The sequence below is a fragment of the Tripterygium wilfordii genome, chromosome 7 (genome assembly GCF_013401445.1).
Source record: "Tripterygium wilfordii isolate XIE 37 chromosome 7, ASM1340144v1, whole genome shotgun sequence".
Taxonomy (NCBI): Eukaryota; Viridiplantae; Streptophyta; class Magnoliopsida; order Celastrales; family Celastraceae; genus Tripterygium; species Tripterygium wilfordii.
Window position 1 is genome coordinate 12,506,716 of NC_052238.1, and position 22,849 is coordinate 12,529,564.

The 22,849-nt window shown below is 38.0% G+C and overlaps 1 protein-coding gene across 1 annotated transcript; it reads left to right on the plus strand.

Annotated features, from left to right (window-relative positions):
- The first annotated feature begins 140 nt into the window (after window positions 1–140).
- On the plus strand, window positions 141–22,404 carry LOC120002601 (probable LRR receptor-like serine/threonine-protein kinase At4g29180). Its single transcript, XM_038851362.1, has 17 exons — window positions 141–341; window positions 402–539; window positions 5,077–5,098; window positions 13,010–13,559; window positions 13,823–14,301; window positions 14,493–14,628; window positions 14,879–14,950; window positions 15,741–15,812; window positions 18,774–18,793; window positions 19,730–19,827; window positions 20,732–20,804; window positions 20,882–21,035; window positions 21,385–21,530; window positions 21,640–21,851; window positions 21,990–22,116; window positions 22,223–22,285; window positions 22,364–22,404. Exons 1-17 carry the CDS (start codon window positions 141–143, stop codon window positions 22,402–22,404), a joined length of 2,604 nt encoding a protein of 867 aa, XP_038707290.1.
- The last annotated feature ends 445 nt before the right edge of the window (window positions 22,405–22,849 follow it).

Below are 22,849 nucleotides of genomic sequence, written 5' to 3' on the forward strand. Positions count from 1 at the left end.
AGAGCAAGAAAATGAAGCTGCAAGAAGATTGGCAAATGGAAAAAGAAAGGGGCAATCTTCAGGAAGAGTATACCAAGATGAAGGAGCAAGTGAGCAGTATGAAAGGAGAACTTCAAGAGGCGCGAAAGGAAATTACTCAAATGAAGGGAACAATTGTGACGTTGGAGGAGTTAAGCTACAATGCTAAGAAGGAGATAGTTGACAAAGTTGATAAGTTAAAGAGGAATAAGGTGGAGATCAACTCTCTGAAAGGACAAATGGAGTATGCCTTTTCAGAAAGTCGAAAATTCCAGAAGTTGTATGAGGCAGACGAAGATTTCATTCAGCAAAAAGAGGCTGAGGTAGAAGAATTGAATCAACAGAATGATTTCTTACATGATGAATTGAATGAATTTCAACAGAAGCAACAAGGCACAGAGGACAAAATCAAGTTAATTATGAGTCGAGCATTGCAATTATCAGAATGGGCTCACAGCTATGAAAAACGGGTACAAGATCTGAAAGTAAATCGGGCATTTAAGGCGCCGGAATTGGCTGGGGTTTCCTCGTTTTTGACAGATTTACACAAAGACTTGTATGTACTTAGGGAGAAGATATTTCAAACACAGTCAGCTAATTCTGATGTTATTGAGATTGATGATGAGTAAAGATGTAAACAATTCGAGCTACAATATTTTGAATGGAATGATATTTTGCCAATATTATTTTTTTGGATTGCAAAGATTTCTTAGGACTTGCATAAATAATAATCACATGCATGCGCATCTTTAAATTAAAATAAATGAGAACTAATGTTGTTGTTTTCATAATGCACAGAAAAATCATAAATAATCATAGCGCCCAAGAAGCACCATCGACACCCCTATCAGACTCACCTACAATCAAGAATTATTCAGAATATGGAGCAGGAAATGGGTGAGCATAGTCAGAATCAGGACATAGCTGAACTGAAAGAGCAAATGGCCCTATTAATGAAGAATATGGCGTTGCTGATGAAAGGAAAGGGAGTAGTTGAAAATTCTGAAATACCAGAGGTTCCTGAGAATCATTTGCACCAAGAAGTACCGGTTTACCCACCCGGGTTCACTCCTGTCCGTAACCAATCTTTGCCTGGTTTACACCAGCATCAATATATTTCTCAACAGGCAACGACTCAGAACCCAGCTTACATTCATCAAGTTGATCCTCCTGGGCATGAGAATCCTTTCCCAGTTGGTGCTGATACCGCGGGAACTTTTATTGGTGGGGTAGTAACGGAGGGAGTCCAGAATGAAGAAAGTAGCTCAATGGATGCTATCAAGAAGTTGGAGAAGAGATTAAGAGCCATGGAGGGTTTCAATGCTGTAGGGATGCTGAACCCAGCCAATTTGTGCTTGGTGAAGAATTTGAATGTTCCACATGACTTTGTACTACCAAAATTCAGCTTGTTTGATGGCACTGGAGTCCCTTTGGATCATTTAACGATGTATTGCCGGCGCATGCAGCCATATGCAAGCGATGAGAAAGTGTTGATGCATTATTTCCAAGATAGTCTGACTGGGGCAGCTCAAAGGTGGTTCAATACCCTTAATCCTTCATCAGTAGCTTCGTGGGAGGATTTGGCTGAAATGTTTATGAAGCAGTATAAGCATAACGAAGAAAAGATCCCTACCATTTACGATCTGCAGAACACAACAATGAGGAGTGGGGAAAGCTTTAGGGAATTTGCCCATCGATGGAGGGATTTGGCAGCCCAGATAATTCCGCCCCTTTCAGAAAAAGATTTGTTGAACGCTTTCATTGATGCTCTTCAGGAGCCTTATACTTCTAATTTGGCGGGAGGTGGCCATAATAACTTGGCTGATATGATACAAGCAGGCGAACGAGTTGAACGGTGCATGAAGAGAGGTACTCTGTATTATCCCACCCTTGATAAATCAGACCCGGCTAAAGCAAGTAAAGGCAAGAAGGCGGAAGTGCATTCTGTGAATTTTGATTCAAATCCAGCTGTTTATGGTGTGCCTACTTCAGATTATCACCCTAGAAGCAATGCCCCGAGAATGTCAAGCCCAGGAGCATACTATAATCATACCCACACCTAAAATCCTTATCCACTCCGATTCAATACACCATCACCCAATCAATACTCGCAAAACCCAAACACTTACCAAAACTTCCAAAGCCCAAACACTTACCAAAATTTTCAAAACCCAAACACTTACCAAAACCCTCGTCCAAATTTCCAAAACCAAAGACCCAAAAGGCCTATTGAGCATTTCGATCCTTTGCCCATAACTTATGCTGAATGCTTCACGAAACTTCAAGCGCAAGGAGCAGTGGCTCCTGTTCCGGGACGGGTCCACCAACCTCCATATCCCCATTGGTATGATCCTAATGCTACATGCTTATATCATGGAGGTACACCCGGGCACTCAACTGAAGGATGTTTACAATTCAAAAGGATAGTCCAGGGGATGATTGAAGCGAAATGGTTGGATCTTAGTGCAATCAATAAACCAAATGTCAACAACAATCCATTGCCTAATCATGAGAAGGAGGGGGTGAATGCCATTGAAGAATTTTGTGCTACAAAAAGATGGGTATCAGAGATTGCAATGCCGTTGGGCCAATTGTTTATGGTGTTGAGGAAAGAAGGATTAGTTGAGGAAGTGGCAATGGATACGCCCATTCAACATGGACTTTTTGATGACATGAAGACTTGTGAGTTCCATAGAGGACAAAGGGGACATGCTATTGAGAATTGTTGTGGCTTTCAGGAGAAGGTACAAGAGTTGATGGATTTGAAGATAATAAAGTTTGAGGTGAAAGGCCAATCAAATGAAGTCAGTGTTATAGGAGGATATTATCAAGGGCCTAGGCCGAACCGTGCTCCGCAATTTGTCTTGCAGTATTATGTGGAAGATACGCCACCAGTTGGGCCACTCAAACCAAAGATAGATCCTTTGTACAAGAATGACAAGGCTGTGCCATGGAATTATGAGGCTGAAGTTGGAGGAAAGTAAGGAGAAATGGTAGATAATATTTCTGGTGTTAGTGGAGTTACCCGGAGTGGGAGATGTTACACGAGAAATGAGCCAGAAGGGAATCCGGTAGTGGATCTTGAAGCTGAACGCAAAAGAAAAGGGAAAGCAATACCTGAAGTTGAAGGATCAGGTTCTATTCCAGAAGAAGGTCTTTTTGTACGCCCAGAGGAGAAAAAGAAAGTTGTAACTGATGTGGAAGTCCAGGAGTTCCTGAAAATTATTCGGCAGAGTGAGTACATGATAGTGGATCAATTGAAGAAAACCCCTGCAAAGATTTCGATCTTGGAGTTGATAATGAGTTCTGAACCGCATCACAAGTCTTGATGAGAATGTTAAATCAGGCATATGTATCAGACAAGATTCCTACAGACTCTTTTAATGGCATTGTGGGAAATGTGTTGGCGTCCCATTTGTTGTCCTTTACTGAGGATGATATTCCGCCTGAAGGGATGGGGCACAACAAAGCTTTGCATATTTCAGCCATGTGTCGTGGAAAGGAATTAGCAAGTATTTTGGTGGATAATGGGTCATCGCTCAATATTTTACCAAAGGAGACTTTTGAAAAGTTACCGATTGACAGATCTTATTTAAGACCAGTGCCGATGGTAGTAAGGGCATTCGACGGAACACGTAGAGAGATTATGGGAGAAATTGAAATACCTTTACAGGTTGCAAGCGTAACTTTCAATGTACCATTTGTGGTAATGGATATCTCACCAACCTACAGTTGCCTGTTGGGACGACCTTGGATTCACACTGCAGGAGCCGTTCCCTCATCATTGCATCAGATGCTCAAGTTTATTTATGAGGGAAGGGTTTATATAGTAAAGGGCCAGTCAGAATGGATGGTTGCTAGTTTGTCTAATAATTCTCCTATTGATGCTCCGACAGAAGGGATTGAGAGTTCATTCCAATCTTTTGAAATTGCTAGTGCTAGCTATGTGAAGGAAGGACTTTCTCCCTTAAAGCCACAAGTATCCAAGGTTACGAAGAATTTAGCAAAATTTATGTTGAAAAAGGGGTTTCTCCCGGGAGAAGGACTCGGTAAGAATCGACAAGGAATTAAGAAGCCAGTAGAAATGGTGAAACATCCAGAACGTTGGGGTTTGGGTTATAAGCCAACTAGAGCTGACAGGAACCGTGTACAAGCAGAAAAGCAGGCGAAGAGGTTTGCTCGTCTGGAAGGAAAGGAGATGGAAGTCGAAAAGAAATCGATTCCTTGGCTTTATGACAGTTTTGTGTATGGAGGGATGCAGAACAAGATAAGTTTGGCTGATACTGGGGCAGTTTTTGGAAAACTGCCAGTTGGAAACTCGACTAATGTAACTGGGGCAATTTTGACAAATATATGTGATCAGTTTGAGGAGTTCCAATTTGCTGTGGTGGAAGAGGAACAGAGTTCAGCTGCTAGACCTTGCTTTGTCATCTCACGTCCTTCAAATTTCAAATTAGGCAACTGGACCAGTCTGGAGCTCCCAGTATCTCTCAAGAACCTACAAGAGTAATCCCGAGTGCACTACCATCGTGGGCCCAGCTCACGGCCTTCGTTTGGGTCTTTTGTAATGAGCATGCTTTACTTTGCTTTCAATAAATCTTATAGTATGGCGATTGCATGTTCAAATCTCTGTACATATTCCCTTTTCCATGAAATGAAAGTCTTTTGACAGTCATCCATATTCATGTTTCTCCATTTCCATTTAAGTTTTGGTTCTCCATTCTCAAAACCATTTTTATTCATTTCTTTCACAGGATTGAAAATGATGATAACGAAGATGACGAACTTAATGAACCAGATTTTGATGCACCCATTAGCAATGTTGAATCTGACTATGAAATAGAGGAAGAAATTGAGATTTTACCGGAAATGTTAAGACAAGTCAATCAAGAAGAGAAACTAATAAAGCCGCACCAAGAGATAACTGAAGTTGTTAATTTGGGAACTGAGACGGAGAAAAAGGAGGTTAAGGTAGGAGCTGCCTTCGAAGGAGAGAATAAGAAGAAATTGATAGATTTGTTGCATAGTTACCAGGATGTCTTTGCATGGTCTTATCAGGACATGCCCGGTCTTGATACAGGTATTGTGGTTCACAAGTTACCATTGATTCCAGAATGTGCCCCAGTGAAACAAAAGTTGAGGAGATTGAAAGCAGATATGCTTTTGAAGATAAGAGATGAAGTGAAGAAGCAGTTCGATGCTGGTTTTTTAGCAGTGGCTAGATACCCTGAATGGGTGGCAAATATTGTACATGTTCCCAAGAAGGATGGAAAAGTGCGGATGTGTGTCGATTATAGAGATCTCAATCGTGCAAGCCCGAAGGATAATTTTCCGCTTCCCCATATCGATGTTTTAGTGGATAATACAGCTAGACATTCGACTTTCTCTTTCATGGATGGATTTTCGGGTTACAATCAGATCAAGATGGCACCAGAGGATCGTGAAAAACGACTTTTATTACCCTATGGGGAACCTTTTGCTATAAAGTCATGCCGTTTGGTTTGAAGAATGCCGGTGCTACTTATCAACGAGCCATGGTCACTTTATTTCATGACATGATGCATAGAGAAGTTGAAGTATATGTCGATGATATGATAGCAAAATCCAAAGAAGATGAAGATCATATTGTGAATCTCCAGAAGTTGTTTGATCGATTAAGGAAGCATCAATTGAAGTTGAATCCAGCTAAGTGCACATTTGGGGCGACCTCGAGGAAGTTGTTAGGTTTTATTGTAAGCAGGAAAGGAATTGAGGTAGATCCTGATAAAGTGAAGGCGATCTTGGAAATGCCACCCCCTCGGACAGAAAAGGAAGTTAGGGGTTTCTTAGGAAGGTTAAATTACATTGCCAGATTCATTTCACAGTTGACAGCTACTTGTGAACCTATCTTTAAATTATTACGTAAGAGTAACTCTACTGAGTGGAACGAAGATTGTCAGATTGCATTCGAAAAGATCAAGCAATACTTGAAAAGTCCTCCAGTGTTGATGCCTCCTGTAGCTGGCAGGCCGCTTATTCTCTATTTGACTGTCTCAGATAGTTCGATGGGATGTGTGCTTGGACAGCATGATTCATCGGGAAGAATAGAGCATGCCATTTATTACTTAAGCAAGAAGTTTACTAGTTGTGAAGCAAATTATTCGATGTTGGAGAAAACGTATTGCTCTTTGGTTTGGGTTGCACATCGGCTTAGACAATACATGCTTTATCATACGACGTGGTTGATTTCCAGAATGGACCCTATCAAATACATTTTTGAGAAACCTTCTCTTTCAGGGAGAATAGCAAAATGGCAGATGTTGTTATCAGAATATGATATTTTGTATGTTACACAGAAGGCAATCAAAGGGAGTGCAATAGCAGATTATTTGGCAGATGGAGCAATTGATGATACTCAGTCTATGGATTTGAAGTTTCCAGATATTGATGTCATGACTGTGTCGATAGAAAAGGGGAATCAGAGGGATTTGGCAAAATGGACTATGTTGTTCGATGGGGCTTCTAATATCATGGGATGTGGAATTGGTGCAGTGTTAATATCACCTGATGACAATATTATCCCGTTTACAGCTAAGTTGTATTTCGAATGTACTAACAATGTGGCTGAGTATGAAGCATGTACGATGGGAATTCAAGCTGCTATCGATATGGGGATTAGAGGGCTACAGGTCTATGGCGACTCACAGTTGGTGATTAGGCAATTGAATGATGAGTGGGAAACTAAAGATGACAAGCTCATTCCATATTACCAACATATCAAAAGGTTAGTCAAGCTTTTTGATTGGATTGAGTTTGATCATATCCCCAGGGAAGAAAATCAAATAGCAGATGCTTTGGCAACTTTGGCGGCAATGTTTGATGTAGACCCAAAAGGGGAAGTGCAGCTAATTAAAATTGAGAAACAAGAAGTTCGAGGTTACTGTTCAAATTTAGAGGGAGAGCCTGATGGTAAACCGTGGTATCATGATATCCAACAGTACATTGAAAAGAAAGAATATCCATCAGGGGTATCAGAGAATGATAAGCGTACCATCAGAAGATTAGCGGGATCTTTCTTCTTGAGTGGAAATGTTCTTTATAAAAGGAATGATGAGATAGTTTTCTTGCGTTGTGTCGATATGGCGGAGGCTAAACTAATTATGGAGGAAATTCATGAAGGAATATGTGGGACTCATTCCAATGGATATGCAATGGCAAGGAAGATTATACGTGCAGGGTATTATTGGTTAACCATGGAGAGGGACTGTATAAGTTATGCAAGCAGATGCCACAAGTGTCAGATTTATGCAGACAGAACACATGTTCCAGTTAATCCATTGCATGTGTTGACATCACCATGGCCTTTTTCAATGTGGGGATTAGATGTCATTGGTCCAATTGAGCCAAAGGCTTCTAATGGGCATCGTTTCATTTTGGTTGCTATTGATTATTTTACCAAATGGGTGGAGGCTGCTTCATATTCTAATGTGACAAGTAGTGTGGTTGTTCGGTTTTTGAGGAAAGAGATTGTTTGTCGATATGGAGTCCCAGAAAGAATTATCACTGACAATGGCACGAATTTCAACAGTAAAATGGTGAAGGATTTTTGTGACCAATTCAAAATTTATCACCATAATTCGACTCCTTACCGTCCGAAGATGAATGGGGCTGTCGAAGCGGCGAATAAGAATATCAAGAAGATCATTGGGAAGATGACAGAGAATTACAAAGATTGGCATGAAAAGCTCCCTTTTGCTCTATATGGTTATCGGACATCAATACGTACATATACCGGGGAAACTCCTTTCTCTTTGGTGTATGGCATGGAAGCGGTTTTGCCTATTGAAGTGGAGATTCCATCCCTTCGAGTAGTTTTGGAGGCAGGGTTGGAAGAATCAGAATGGACTCGAATGCGTTATGAGCAGTTGAATTTGATTGAAGAACGAAGACTAAGAGCAATTTGTAAAGGGCAATTGTATCAAAGAAGATTGATGAAAGCACATAATAAGAAAGTTCGATCTCGCAGTTTCAGGGAAGGAGATTTAGTGTTGAAGATGATCTTGCCGCCTCAAAAGGATCACCGAGGGAAGTGGACACCGAATTATGAGGGACCATATATGGTGAAGAAAGCCTTTGAAGGAGGGGCATTAATTTTGACAAGAATGGATGGAGAAGAATTGCCTAATCCGGTGAATGCAGACGCCATCAAAAAGTATTACCCATAAAAAAAAAAAAAAAAAAAAACTCGCTAGATTGAAAACCCGAAAGGGCGGTCTAGGCAAAAATTAGAGTTTAAAAAAAAAAAAAAAAAAAAAACTCGCTAGATTGAAAACCTGAAAAGGCGATCTAGGCAAAAATTAGAGTTAAAAGCTCGCTAGATTGAAAACCCGAAAGGGCGGTCTAGGCAAAAATTAGAGCAATAAAAATCCTGCTGAAGTGAAAACCCCTCGTGGGCGCTTCAGGCAAAAATTAGGGAAAAAAGAAAAGTCTCTACTAAAGTGAAAACCCTTCCTGGGAGCTTCAAATAATATTGAGATCAGAAAGGTGGGGTGAAAACAACTAAGGGGAAGGAGACAGAGGCCTTTCGAGGATTTGAGATGAATATAAGGAAATACAATGAATGACAAATAGCGAGGCTGTACAAAGGTGAATTGGTTATGTTTAGGAGTATGCATGATGAGTCTATGAAGGAGAAGCTTCATATGGAAGTAGTCAGATTCAATAATTGCAACATGGGGGCACACAAAACTGGGGCAGTTTTGTGCGGAATCAAAGTTATCTCATTTTATATCCTGTAAAGATTTTCGCTATTTCCTTTATTCCTAACCCTCTTGAATCATATATATACTTGATCAGTCTCTCCTGTTATCTATCTATTCTAAATAAAACTCTCTGAGGTCATTCAATTCATTTCTGAATTCCTTATTCATTGATTGTGTTCTTCACGATTTTTATTGCTTGTATATCTTGCCTTCAGAAATCTCATGTAGTACAAGCATTGCCATAGTATTGAATTTATTTGACAATTAAGTGAAGTATTAAAAGAATCATGACAAGTGTATCAGGACATTGTTCTTAGCAGGAACTTGAGAGAGTTTGGTGTTCTTGACTGTAAAGGAGCTAAAAGAAATTAAATGGCGCTAAAAAGCATGGTGGAGCCGAAGAGATTGTGGTGTTCTTAATTCCAAGAGAGCTAAAAGAAATTATATTATGTTAAAAGACATAGCGGGGCCCAAGAGATTTTGGAGCCGAAAAACTTTTGTTTGGCGTTAAAGGTATGTCGGATTTGATGGAAATAAGATGGAAGCAGTAAATCGATGGAAAGACCAGACAAAAAGAGAATGAAAGATATAAGAATAAGCGTAACATGGCAGATTGAAGATAGGGTGGAATCAAAAGTGCAGTCTTCTCATGATGGATGATTGTAGGATGATAGGGGTGATGGTGCCTACGACTATTAACCAAAATCAAATTTTCAAAATGAGAAAAATAAAAGAAAATACAATTTTCTTCATGCATTCATACACTCATGGATATTTTCTTGCACAAATTCAAACAAGCATTTGGCCAAGCCGGGAATGGCCTTGTGATCCCGTGCCCTTTATTTTCTGCACAAACATTTGGCCAAGCCGGGAATGGCCTTGTGATCCGGTGCCTTTTATTTTTCTGCACCAACATTTGGCCAAGCCGGGAATGGCCTTGTGATCCCGTGCCCTTTATTTTCTGCACCAACATTTGGCCAAGCCGGGAATGGCCTTGTGATCCCGTGCCCTTTATTTTCTGCACCAATATTTGGCCAAGCCGGGAATGGCCTTGTGATCCCGTGCCCTTTATTTTTTTGCACAAACAGTTGGCCAAGCCGGGAATGGCCACAGTGATCCCGCGCATTTTAGTTCCCGTACGAAACTCGGTTGACTACACCTTTGTTTGTCTTTTATTTCATAAAAGACATACAAAGGGGGGCAGCTGTAGTACCCGGTTTTCGTCCGGCCCAAAAAAAAAAAAATAATAATAATAAAATTAAAAAATTAAAAAATTAAAAAATTAAATTCAAGAAAATACAACAATAATAATAATAATTCAAAAGCCCGTTCTGGAGCCCGTAATCTCACAAAAAATTCAAAGCCTGTTTCTTGGACCCATAAGCATGCAAAAAATCCTAAAGCCTATTTCTTGGACCATAAGCCCATAAAAATTCCAACTCAAGCCCAATATAACTAAACCCTAGAAAATATCTAAAAAATAGGACATTTAAATAAATAATAAACAAAAGAAAATCCTTAAGAGAGAAAGGTGGTTCCTTTATTAAGGTTTCACAAAAATAAGGAAAAGACAAAAATGTAAGTCTTGAGGGTTTTAGAGAAGGAGAGGTAGATAGGGTTTTTGGGGGTATTTTGGGATTTTTGGAAATAAAGATAAGTTAAAAGGGAGAGGGTAGCCGAATTGAGAGAAGGAAGAAAGGAGAAAAAGAAAAGGAGAAAAAAAAAGAAGCTTGTGAGAGGAGGGCTGCCGCACAAGAGGGTTTTGGTGTGAAAAGGGAAAAGAAAAAAAAAACAAGAGAGAAGAAAGGGTTCTTGACAGAGGAAACCGAGAGAGTAAAGGAGAGGCTGCACAAACACAAAAACCAAAAAAAAAGAGACAAAAGAAAAACAAACAAAAGGGAGAACAATAGGGGGATTCAGCGGCACAAAAGGGAAGTCGGGAAAGAAAAGAAGAAAAACAGAAAAAAAACCAAAGAAATCAAAGGAAGGAGAGAAGAAATCGCACAGGAGAAGAAATTGAAGGAGTTTCAGGAGTTGAAGAAATCAGAAAGGAGAAAGCAAGAAAGGGATTTCTTCTTTTGGTTCTCGAAAGGTAGCGATTTACTAGATTTCATTTCTTTCTTTGCTTGGATTTTCATCCGGTTCTACTCCATTAAAGCATACTCTATTTTCTTCACTGATTTCTTGTTTGATTGCTGTTGATCAATTGTTTGCTTTGAATCGGAATTTGTTTGCTTGTTTATTGGTTTGCTTCACCGATGTCTTGTCCGCTTGTTGGCTGGAATTTCTTTTGTTTGCTTGGGTATTAATGCCGAGATCACTCTCTGTTTCTAATGTTAGGGTTCTAATGCTTGATAGATGCACGGGTTTGGCGTCCCTTTTTGAACCATAAAAGTTACATAAGTTGATGCCAAGTTCAGTCTCTGTTTCTATTTCTCTTGTTTTGATGTTAAGGATAGATTTGGTTTTTTTGATATTTGTCATTCTGCATCTCTGTGGGATAATTGCTTTGAAGTTTTTTTAATTTTGGTTTACATTGCTGAATAGAATGGAGTTCATTGTTGATTTCGGTTTCTGATTTTGATTCAGAATAGAGTTGATTTCTGAAATTCTTGTTTCAAATCATTGATGGAGCAAGTTCTAGGTGCATATGTGTATATATATATATATGGTGTATGTGTATATAGCGTGTGTGTATAGCAAGTTTTGGGTGCATATGTGTATATATATATATATATGGTGTATGTATATATAGCGTGTGTGCATATATGTATGCCTCTGTGTGTGTGCATATATATATGGTGTACGTGTATATGTATATATAATGTGTGTGTATATATGGGTATATGGGTTTAATTTGATTTGAGTTTCTATGGTATTTGAGCACCATTTTAACCCTTATCTTGTTTGATTTTTTGAATGTGGACCGGGCTCGACTTTATATGGGCCGGACTTGATTGGACTTGGGTCGGAGAGTTCATTTGGAGATTGGACCGGGCTTGAGCAGTTAATGGGCTCCATAGGCCATGTTTATATGTGTATTTTTACCTTTATGTTTTATTATTTGTATATATTTTTACTTTATTTTTGTTGGGCATGTATATCCTTGTAAATGTAAGCCATGTAATAGTATAGTGGAAAAATAATGAAAAGTAGTGTAGAGTAGTGTAATTTATATTTATGCATATTTAAATTGATTAGTATGCATGTTAGGGGTTATTAGTTTAGGATACATGTTTAGAATGTATATTAGAATTGTACGCATAGATCATTTTCCGCAAATCCGTCAATTCAACAACCACGTCTTTACCAACTTTTCACAAAAACAAATTAATGGATACTACATTAAAAGTCAATTAGGAGGATGACTTGATGACATTCAGCTCCTGCCTAGGCTTTAATTGTGCTATCCTTATTTAAGCAAATGTAAATGATAATTTAATTTACTAGATACCTAAATTAAAGTTCATTAGGAGGAGGACTTGATGACATTCAGCTCCTGCCTAGGCTTTAATTATGTTATCTTCTTAAAGTGTCATTTATATTTCTAAACACAATAATAAATTAATTTACTAGATACCTAAATTAAAGTTCATTAGGAGGAGGACTTGATAACATTCAGCTCCTGCCTAGGCTTTAATTATGTTATCTTTTCAAATTAAGGTATCATTTGTACTCAAAAATAATGGTAACTAAATTGAAGTTAATTAGGAGGAGGACTTGATGACATTCAGCTCCTGCCAATGCTTTAATTACGTTATCTTTTCAAATCAAAATATCATTTATATCGGACAAATAACTTTATAAGAAAAAGCACATAGATCAATCTAGGTAACCTTTTAGGGAGTTGTGGGGTGCTTAACACCTTCCCCACACTCAATAGACCCCCTTACTTATTCTCTGGTTCATAGACCATTTTTAGTGTCCAATTGCACTTAAATCAATTGGTGGCGACTCTAAATCATTTTTCATCCTTTCATCGCCGGTCCGCGTCGTGACCCCGGTTGCGACATGGTGGAAGAAGAACACTTGCTAGTGAGAATCCAGGTAATATAAGCTTCAGATATCAATTTTCAAAGCGTAACACACTTTCTTCATTATTTTTATGATAAAAAGTGACAAAACCCAAGTTTTCTTCTTCTCTGCTTCTACTGCTACTATTGGGGTTTCACATGGGAGGGAATAAAATTAACAGTCTTTTTCGAATTATAGAATCTATTTGTGTAATATATCCATTGATTGTGAAGCAGATTTCATTAGCATTGATTGTGGGTCGAGCCAAGATTATTTTGATGAAGCGAGTGGTATATTCTACAAGTCGGATTTGGCGTTCACAAGCTCTGGTGAGAATGGAGAAATACAAGGCGAATACACCCCTCAAGACCCGCTATACGGGCAGCAGCTAATCAACCTGAGGAGCTTTCCACAAGGAACGAAGAACTGCTACACTTTGAAGCCAATTCAAGGCAAGAACAATAGCTATCTCATCAGAGCTGTCTTCTTGTATGGAAATTATGATGGACAGAATGGAAATCCCAAATTTGATCTACATCTGGGTGTTAATTTCTGGGAGACTGTTCTGATTGGCGATATGTCTACTTATGTTATATATGAAATTATACATGTAGCACCAAGGGATGTGATACATGTGTGTCTTGTAAACACTGGGTCAGGAACACCTTTCATATCTGCTTTGGAATTACGTCTTCTCGACAAGTCCATGTACAGGATTGAATATGCTGGAGCACTAGCCGTGGCAGCCCGATTCGATATTGGCACCCAAGGAAGGACTATTGTCAGGTGTTCTTCTTGTTCTTCCTCCTCTTCCTCTTCTTTCTTGTGCAATCCCTAGTTTGAGTCCAAAGAACTTGAATAACCTGACAATATTCTATGCTTGTCCGAACCTGAGGGTTCCAATATTAAAATATGCATCTTTCCGTTGGAACGTAGAAAAAAATTAAAATATAATTTTTAGCAAATTTCAGTTGATTATTATGTATGTATTTAAAAACAATTTTTATTGTGCATGATCTAATATATGGTTGACATGGTCTCATCACTAGGCACAAGGATGACCCTTATGATCGCCTCTGGTCGCCTGACAACTTTTCTCCTGGGATTCCAATTAATACCACATCAAATATTACAGCATCCAGCAGCGGTACTGTTTACAAATTACCGGCACAAGTGTTGAGAACAGCAGTCATGCCCCAAAAAAACAAGACAGACTTGAGTTATTATTTGACCCTCAATCCCCAGAGGGAATATTACTTCTGCTTTCACTTCATGGAATTTGAGGAAGTCGCTGAAGCTCAGTCAAGACGAATCACTATCACGTTGAACAACATCAACTATGTTTCTAACCCCATCACTCTAGATTACTTGCAGCCGCAGTCTTTATGTCCCCAAGCTGCTCCTCTTAGAGGAAATGCTAACTTCACAATTTCTAAGACAACGGACTCTGGTCTTCCACCCATCCTCAATGCCTTTGAGATTTACCATGGACGTCCACTCCAGCAATCACCAACAAATCAAGATGATCGTATGTATTTATTTCCGAGTTATATTAGTTTCATACTCATATTGTAATCTGAAATTTATTGAAGCAAACACAAATTTAAACACGACATCACAAGACATCTTGCCCTCACCAAAGATGCATTGTGCAACATTAATATGTTTTGGCTCCACGTACAGTACCTCTCATATCTTTGTGTTCTGAAATGGTGACAGTTGATGCAATCATAGCCGTCAAACAAACATACAAGATAACCAGAGATGACTGGCAAGGAGACCCCTATGTCCCACGCAATTTTTTATGGAATGGTTTGAACTGTAGTGACGGCATTAGTCCAAGGATTATCTCATTGTAAGTTCCATTTCAGTTTCTATATGCAGAATTATGAGGACTCAATACTTGTTGGCACCATTTTGTTATATGTCAAATACTACTCACCAAGATTATTCCATTGAATAGGAAATAGAATTTACTTCATTTGTTTTTAGATGATTTAAAGTGTTCTAGAAAACGAAGAGTCATATTCATTTCAACCACTTGCGTTATATGTATACTTTGATAATGACAATCCCCTCTTACTCTATTTATTAATTACGAGCAGGAACTTGAACTCAAGCAAACTAAATGGGAACATAACTTCTTCATTTGCCAACCTGAGAGCATTGTATTCCTTGTAAGTATCTTCTAAGCCACTATTGATTTTCAATATTAGCTCGGCCAATGTTGTATAGAGATCTAATTCTTTGGACGATACTGGGGTAAATTCATAAAATTGAGTCTATTTTGTTCAACTAGGGCCTGGTTACTTTGTTTCTAAATCAAGATCGAGAAAAGGGAGTTTTCCAATCATTGATAAAATCCATTGTCATCTCTACCTAACGGGGTATGGAGGTAATTATGGCTGAAGGGGCCATAAAGCGATAGATGGAACTTTCATTATACGGTTTATTCATAGATTAATAGATCACTTCAAAATGACGTATACATCAGACATCATGGATCACGTAAAAACTTTGGATTTCCGCTAAGCCACCGCTACATCCGTTTCAATGGGAGTTGATGATCTTTTAATAATATCTTTTAAGGGGATGGCTAGTCCAAGACGTTGGAACAACAAACTTTTCTTTTGGAAAAACATTCCAATTTTCCAAATGTTGGGATGCTTATTCATGAGTTTATAATGAATAAGGAATTTTTTGGTAATTTCGTATATCTCCTTGTACATACATGGAAAAATTCAGTAAACCATTCGTTAATCTCTATTTTTCTAATGGAATTATCATGCATAATTTTTCACGGCTGTGGATTGGGAAGTGAAGACAATCTTGGGTTAATTAAACTGCATATAATCTCTAGATTAAAGGGTATTGACATACCATCAGGTGTAAATGGATTCTAGCAAAAAAAAGAAGGTGTAAATGGATTTATTTACTAATGAACTTACGAATTTTGCTTTTACTAAGGGATTTGTCCTACAATAATTTTACTGGGTCAATACCAGAAGTTTTAGCATCGCTGCCAAATTTGCAAATCCTGTAAGTTATCGGACTTTTATAATTCAATACTTAATTCTCATTTTTGAATTAGAGCATGATCTTTTATAATTGCATTGTACAAAATTTTTTACATGTTTTTAATTAGTCTACCATTAGTTACAACCACCTTTTTTGAGAATAAGAACAATTAAAACAAATGATCACAAATTACATAATACACATAGGAGGATCCTCCTCCAGAAATAGTACAAGTAAATAAAAATCCTACATCAAGAAGAAAGAAAAAAAATCCAAAACAATAGCATGAGCAAAGAGATATAATTATTTTTTGGATGCAAGTAGCGGCCTTGAAGCAGATATCATGACACTAAGATGAACTGCCTTGAAAACTCTCAAAATAATAAGATTTGGAGAGCAGATCCTGAAGTATTGAGACGTTTTCTTTATAACCTTGATCAGGACTACCAAAAGACAAACATCTCTTCCAGATAAACCCTCATAATAACCCAAAGATATCATATCTGAATGAGAGAGGGGCCAAAATACCAGATCGGTGGAGGAGACCACCAGATCATGTAGGAAAAACATCAGATCTAAGGAGAAAGTCCCCAGATCTCAAAGGAAAACCGACAAACTAAAAGAAAAACAGTGAAAATAGATAAGTAGAGGTGGGGGTGGAGGTGCAGGTGGAGGAGGAGTAGAAGGATCCTCTCCTCAAAGCTGTGTATTTGAGAGGGAGTTTCGAGATAATTTTAGAAATAGAGGGAGATGAAATCAATTACAACCACCTTTTATCGTCTTTGTTCTGTAGATTGCAATACACTACCAAATAATATCAGAAGAACAATTGATACTCAATTCAAGGCGTCACAAGCAGGGTTTTCATTAGAGAACTCCAAAAGGTTTTCATTCGTTTCAAATCTCAAAGACACAGACTACCACCATAAAAACAATTCCAAAGACAACACAAAAAGACCATAATACCCCAGAACTAAAAAGACCAAATAGGACAGATAATAAAACAAAAGAAACAAAGAGACAGACGAGCACAATTCAACCAACAAGCTCCCCCTTGAATTGAGCTCTGGACATCACACCAAGCAGACTCCTCAGCATACAAAATTTATCTCTTGGAAGTGCCTTTGTCATGATATCAGCAACTTGAACTTCAGACCTGCAGAACTCCAATGACACCACCTTCTCAGCAATGACATCTTTTATGTATTGATATTTGATAGCAATGTGTTTGGTGCGGTTGTGATCCACAGAATTTTTAGCAATTGCAATTGCGGACTTGCTGTCACTTTGAATAACAGTTGCCTCCTCTTGATTAACTCCAATGTCACTCAGAATTCTTCTCAGCCAGACAGCATGAGAGGCTGCCTTAGCAGCAGAAATATACTCTGCCTCAGTAGAGGATAGAGCCACACAATTCTGTTTCTTAGAGTTCCAGCTGCAACAACCAGAACCAACACTAAACATGTACCCACTAGTGCTTCTCATGTCATCAGCAGAACCAGCCCAGTCACTGTCACAGAAACCAGTGAGTTTCACTTCCCTGCCAGCTTCATAAAAAATCCCATAATCAATAGTTCCCTGTAGATATCTCAACACTCTTTTGGCTGATCCAAAATGAGTAACACTAGGCTTTTGCATAAATCTTGAGAGTAAGCTAGCTGCAAACATAAGGTCAAGTCTGGTAGCTGTCAAATATAACAAACTTCCAACCAATTTTCTATAAATATTTGCATTACACCTTCGGGATCCATCATCCTTCACAAGTTTTTCATTAACTATAAGAGGAACTGTCACTGCATTGCACCCATACATATTAAACCTTTCCAATATAGTTTTCACATAGCTGGACTGGGATATAAAGATTCCCTTAGATGTCTGCTCCACTTCAATACCAAGAAAGTAGCTCATATAGCCAATATCAGTCATCTCATATTTCTTCATCAAATTCTTTTTGAACTCTTTTATCTGAACTTCATTGTTTCCAGAAATAATAATATCATCAACATAGATAGAAACAATCAAGACAGATTTACCTTCAATGAGACTGTAGAGAGTATCCTCACTTCTGCTCTTTTGAAGACCCATGTTCTTGAAGAATTGATCCACTTCTGAGTACCAGGTTCTTGGGGACTATTTGAGTCCATAGAGAGCCTTCCTCAATCTATAGACTTTGTCTTCCTCACCCTTCACAATAAACCCATCTGGCTGAGCAACATAAACCTCCTCTTCCAACAAGCCATTAAGAAATGCAGATTTGACATCTAACTGATGTGTTTTCCAGTTACATTGAGCAGCAATAGAAATGATAACTCTGACAGTTTCAAGTCTAGCAACAGAAGCAAAGGTCTCGAAATAGTCTACACCAGGTTTTTGAGAGAAACCCTTAGCAACTAGACGAGCCTTGTGTTTCAGAATGCTTCCATCAGGATTGAGCTTGAGTTTAAATAGCCATTTGACACCAACAATGTCCCTGTTCAGGGGTTTATTCACCAAGAACCATGAATCATTTTTTTCAATCATCCGTAACTCCTCTTGCATAGCTTTTAGCCAAACAGGATCTGACATAGCTTCATCCACACTTCCAGGTTCAACAGTAGCAACATTACACGATTCATAAATGTCAGCCAGGCTTCTCAGCTTTCTTGGGGAAGACTCATTCTCACTCCCTTCTTCATTAGCTTTTCCACCTAAATGAGTATTTGTAGCTTGAGTTTGGAGATCAGAATTCCCTTCATTCTCAGACTCATAATCATCAGCATCATCATTATAGTTATCACCCTCCACTTCTTGCTCCACCAACAAATCATAGTTGGGATCATAATTTTTGTCTTCAGAATCAACATTCAGCTGCAAGGTTTTAGTCTCATCAAACTCTACATCTCTACTAATTTAAAGCTTCATGCTTTCTGGATCAAGAACTCTATAGGCCTTCGAGTTTGAGCTGTAACCAACAAATATGCATTTCTTACTCTTTGCATCTAGCTTAGACCTCTTCTCAGAAGGTATGTGAACATAGCATAAGGATCCAAAGACCCTAAGATATCCAACAGAGACTTTTACTTCACTCCAAGCCTCTTTAGGTGTCAAATCTATCAGAGCTTTTGTGGGGCTAACATTTAGAACATGCACAACAGTATGAACAGCTTCAGCCCATAGAATAAGAGGAAGCTCCTTTTCAAACAACATAGCCCTTGCCATCTCAACTATAGTCCTGTTCTTCCTCTCACACACGCCATTTTGCTGGGGACTATGTGCAGTAGTTAGATATCTTTTGATCCCTTCATGTTTACAGAAATTGTTAAACTCAGTGGAGTTGAATTCCCCTCCCCTGTCACTTCTAAGACTCTTTATCTGTCTACCACTTTCCTTTTCAACTGCAGCTTTGAATTCTTTGAAAAACACAAATGCTTCAGACTTTTCTTTTAGAAAATAAATCCAGACCATTCTAGTAAAGTCATCAATGAATATAAGAAAATACTTACACTTATTGAAAGACTCAACTTTCATGGGGCCACATATATCTGTGTGCACAAGTTCAAGAGGTTCAGATGCTCTCCAAGATGATGCTTGAGGAAATGATTTCCTCTGTTGCTTACCAGGCATACACCCTTCACATTTTTCAGTCATAACAGAAAGCTTAGGTAAACCAATAACCATATGCTTTTCTTGTAAAGACATTAAACCAGCAAAGTGAAGATGACAAAAACGCTTGTGCCACAAGTCTGAAACAGTTTCTTTCTTCTCTATTGCTTGACAAACATATTCCTCTTGACATGGCAAATCAACTAAAAACTTCCTCCGGTTCTTCATTTTTACCACCATCAACACTTTCTCATGATTTTCTCTATCAAAAACAGTACACTTATCATCTACAAAATCCAGTCTGTATCCATGTTCCATCATTTGTCCCACACTTAGTAAATTTTGACTAAGTGCAGGAACAAATAGAACATTGCTTAATAGCTTCATACCTCCCGGAGTGAAAACTCTAACAGATCCTTTCCCTTCTGTCATAACAGCTTCTCCATTTCCAAGGGTAACTTTGGATTTATACTTGAAATTAATTGACTCAAACAGCATATAGTTTCCAGTCATGTGATTTGTGCATCCACTGTCCAGATTCCATGTAAAATCTGAACATGCTTTTGACTGCTCAGAAGAATACAAAAGGCTCTCCTCAGAAAATGAATCGCTGTAGTGCTCCATGAAGTTTGCTTTGTAATCAGAATTAGTCCTACAATGCTTCTGCACATGGCCAAATCTTTTACACTTGAAGCACTGAGGCTTACCTTTGAACCAACAGTCATCAGGAACATGACCAAACCTCTTACAAATATCACAGATTATCCTTTTATCAGATGCATTTGAGTTTCCTCCACGCTCAACTTTTGTATCTCCTTTCCAGTTTGCTTGCTTGCCTCTTCTAGCATCCTCCCTCATGGAAACTTTTGCCTGAAAGGCGGACTTCAATGACTGATTTGAATCCCCTCTTTTCTGTCGTCTATTCTCATGAGACTCAAGTGCATTCACTAATTCTTCTGGTTTTAATATAGAGAGATCTTTTGATTCAAAGACAGCAACCACAATGTCATACCTCTCTGGAAGACTTATCAGCATCTTTTGCACCAATTTTTGATCATTTATATCCTCCCCCAAAATCCTCATCTGATTCACCAGATCAATGAGACGAGAATAGAAATCCCTAATACACTCACTTTCTTTCATTTGCACATTTTCAAACTCCCTTCTAAGATTTTGTAACTTCATAACAGAGGTTTTTTCATCACTTCCGAATTCATTTGCAATAATTTCCCATGCATCTTTTGCATATTCACATCTTATTATTCGAGGAAAGATTTCAGGACTCACCCCATTTTGAAGCCTTGTCAGAGCTTTGGCATTAACCATTCTATCACTTTCTAATTTTTTCTTCTCGGCAGACTCAAAACTGCTTTCATCTTCAGGTTCCTGGTAGCAAGAAACCACTATGCTCCACAGCCCTTCTGACATCAGGTATGTGCGCATCTTGACCTTCCAAGTATTATAATCAACACCCTGGAAGACCGGCATGAGAGTTGAAGCTTTCTCAGATGAGTTCGCCATGACTGAAATCTTCAATCCAAGGAACACAGCCTGCTCCGATACCACTGTAGATTGCAATACACTACCAAATAATATCAGAAGAACAACTGATACTCAATTCAAGGCGTCACAAGCAGGGTTTTCATTAGAGAACTCCAAAAGGTTTTCATTCGTTTCAAATCTCAAAGACACAGACTACCACCATAAAAACAATTCCAAAGACAACACAAAAAGACCAGAATACCCCAGAACTAAAAAGACCAAATAGGACAGATAATAAAACAAAAGAAACAAAGAGACAGACGAGCACAATTCAACCAACATGTTCACCTCCATATTTCATATAATTTTTTCTATTAAATCTGAAACAGTTAAGATAAATAAAGGGAATAAATGGAGAAGATAGATTTATATCTACAAGTTCTTACTCCAATTTCATTTCAGTTTTTATAGATACTTGATGTTAACCTAATATGTCATAACTTTTCTGCCGTGTTTTGTTTCGTGACAGTCTGCCAGAAAGTCTGGACCTAGGCCAGACAGATTCAAATAAAGGAAAGAGCAACTTTATTATTCCAGTTATCACATCTATAGTTGCACTCCTGCTCTTGATTTCTATTGTAATATTTTGGAGGATTAAAAGGAAACAAGGACAAGGTATTTTTCTAATCTCTTAACTACGAATGTAAACAATATCAATGGAAATAGTCTTAAGTCCTTTTATGAATGTTATGTTCGTACTCCGTATACATTGCTGTGGGGACAGTTACCAGATCAAAGCAAGAAGATGCAATAAAACCAAAGACTCGGCAGTATACTTACTCTGAGGTTGTTCGTATTACCGATAACTTTAGCACAGTCATTGGTGAAGGAGGTTATGGAAAAGTCTACCTTGGCACTATGAGAGATGCCAGTCAAGTTGCTGTTAAGATGCTATCTTCGTCATCTTACCAAGGGTATAAAGAATTTCAAGCAGAGGTTAGATACAAGAATTTAGTGAGGACAGAGCCTCTAAATTATCATTCTTATGATGTTGAACAGCAATTACAATTTATAAGTTACCTTATGCTGAAAATTTTCTCATTGAAGTTGTTGGAGCACCAATTTGAATTGCAGGTGCAACACTTGATGCTTGTTTATCACCGAAACTTAGTTTCTCTTGTTGGGTATAGCGATGACCGGGGTAACAAGGCATTGATTTATGAATACATGTCCAATGGAAACTTGCGACAGCATTTGTCAGGTATTTCATGAGCTTTTGTCCAATGGAAACTTGAAACTTGGGCTTGCATACTAGAATTACTATCAATTTTCTGACAAAAAGTTGGGCTTGAAACTTTGGCTTGCAGTAAATAATGGAGATGTTCTGAGTTGGAATATGAGGCTTGAAATTGCCATTGATGCAGCAAATGGTAAGGACAAAAATTATTTATTTGGTTTCATTTTTTTTTCACTTTCTTTGCTTAAAGAAACTCAAATGTGAATGGCAGGGCTGGAATACCTTCATAACGGGTGCAAACCTCCTGATTAAATTAAGTTTGAGTATAAGTTATATGTTCAAAATTAGCTTAAAACTCTAAAAATAAGTTATAAGGTGTTTGGTGAACTGAAAGTTGTTTGTAGTTTATAAGTTATGGAATTGGTTAAGTAAAATATATTTAATTGTATTATTATTAATTTATAAGTATAATTTATTATGTAAAAATTATTAGGTAAACATTAAATATATAATATATTTAATATAAATATATAATAATTATAAATTAATAAATATTATTAAGAATTTTGTATGTTATTAAGAATTTAATTTATCTGATTAAGAATTTAATTTAATTATATAAATATGTTATTAAGAATTTAATTTAATAGAACATTTTCTATGCCGTGCCAAACAGGCACAATTAAGCTGTGAAAAAAAAAACTGAGCTTAAAGCTCAAAAATAAACTATAAGGTATTTGATGAACTGAAAGCTGTT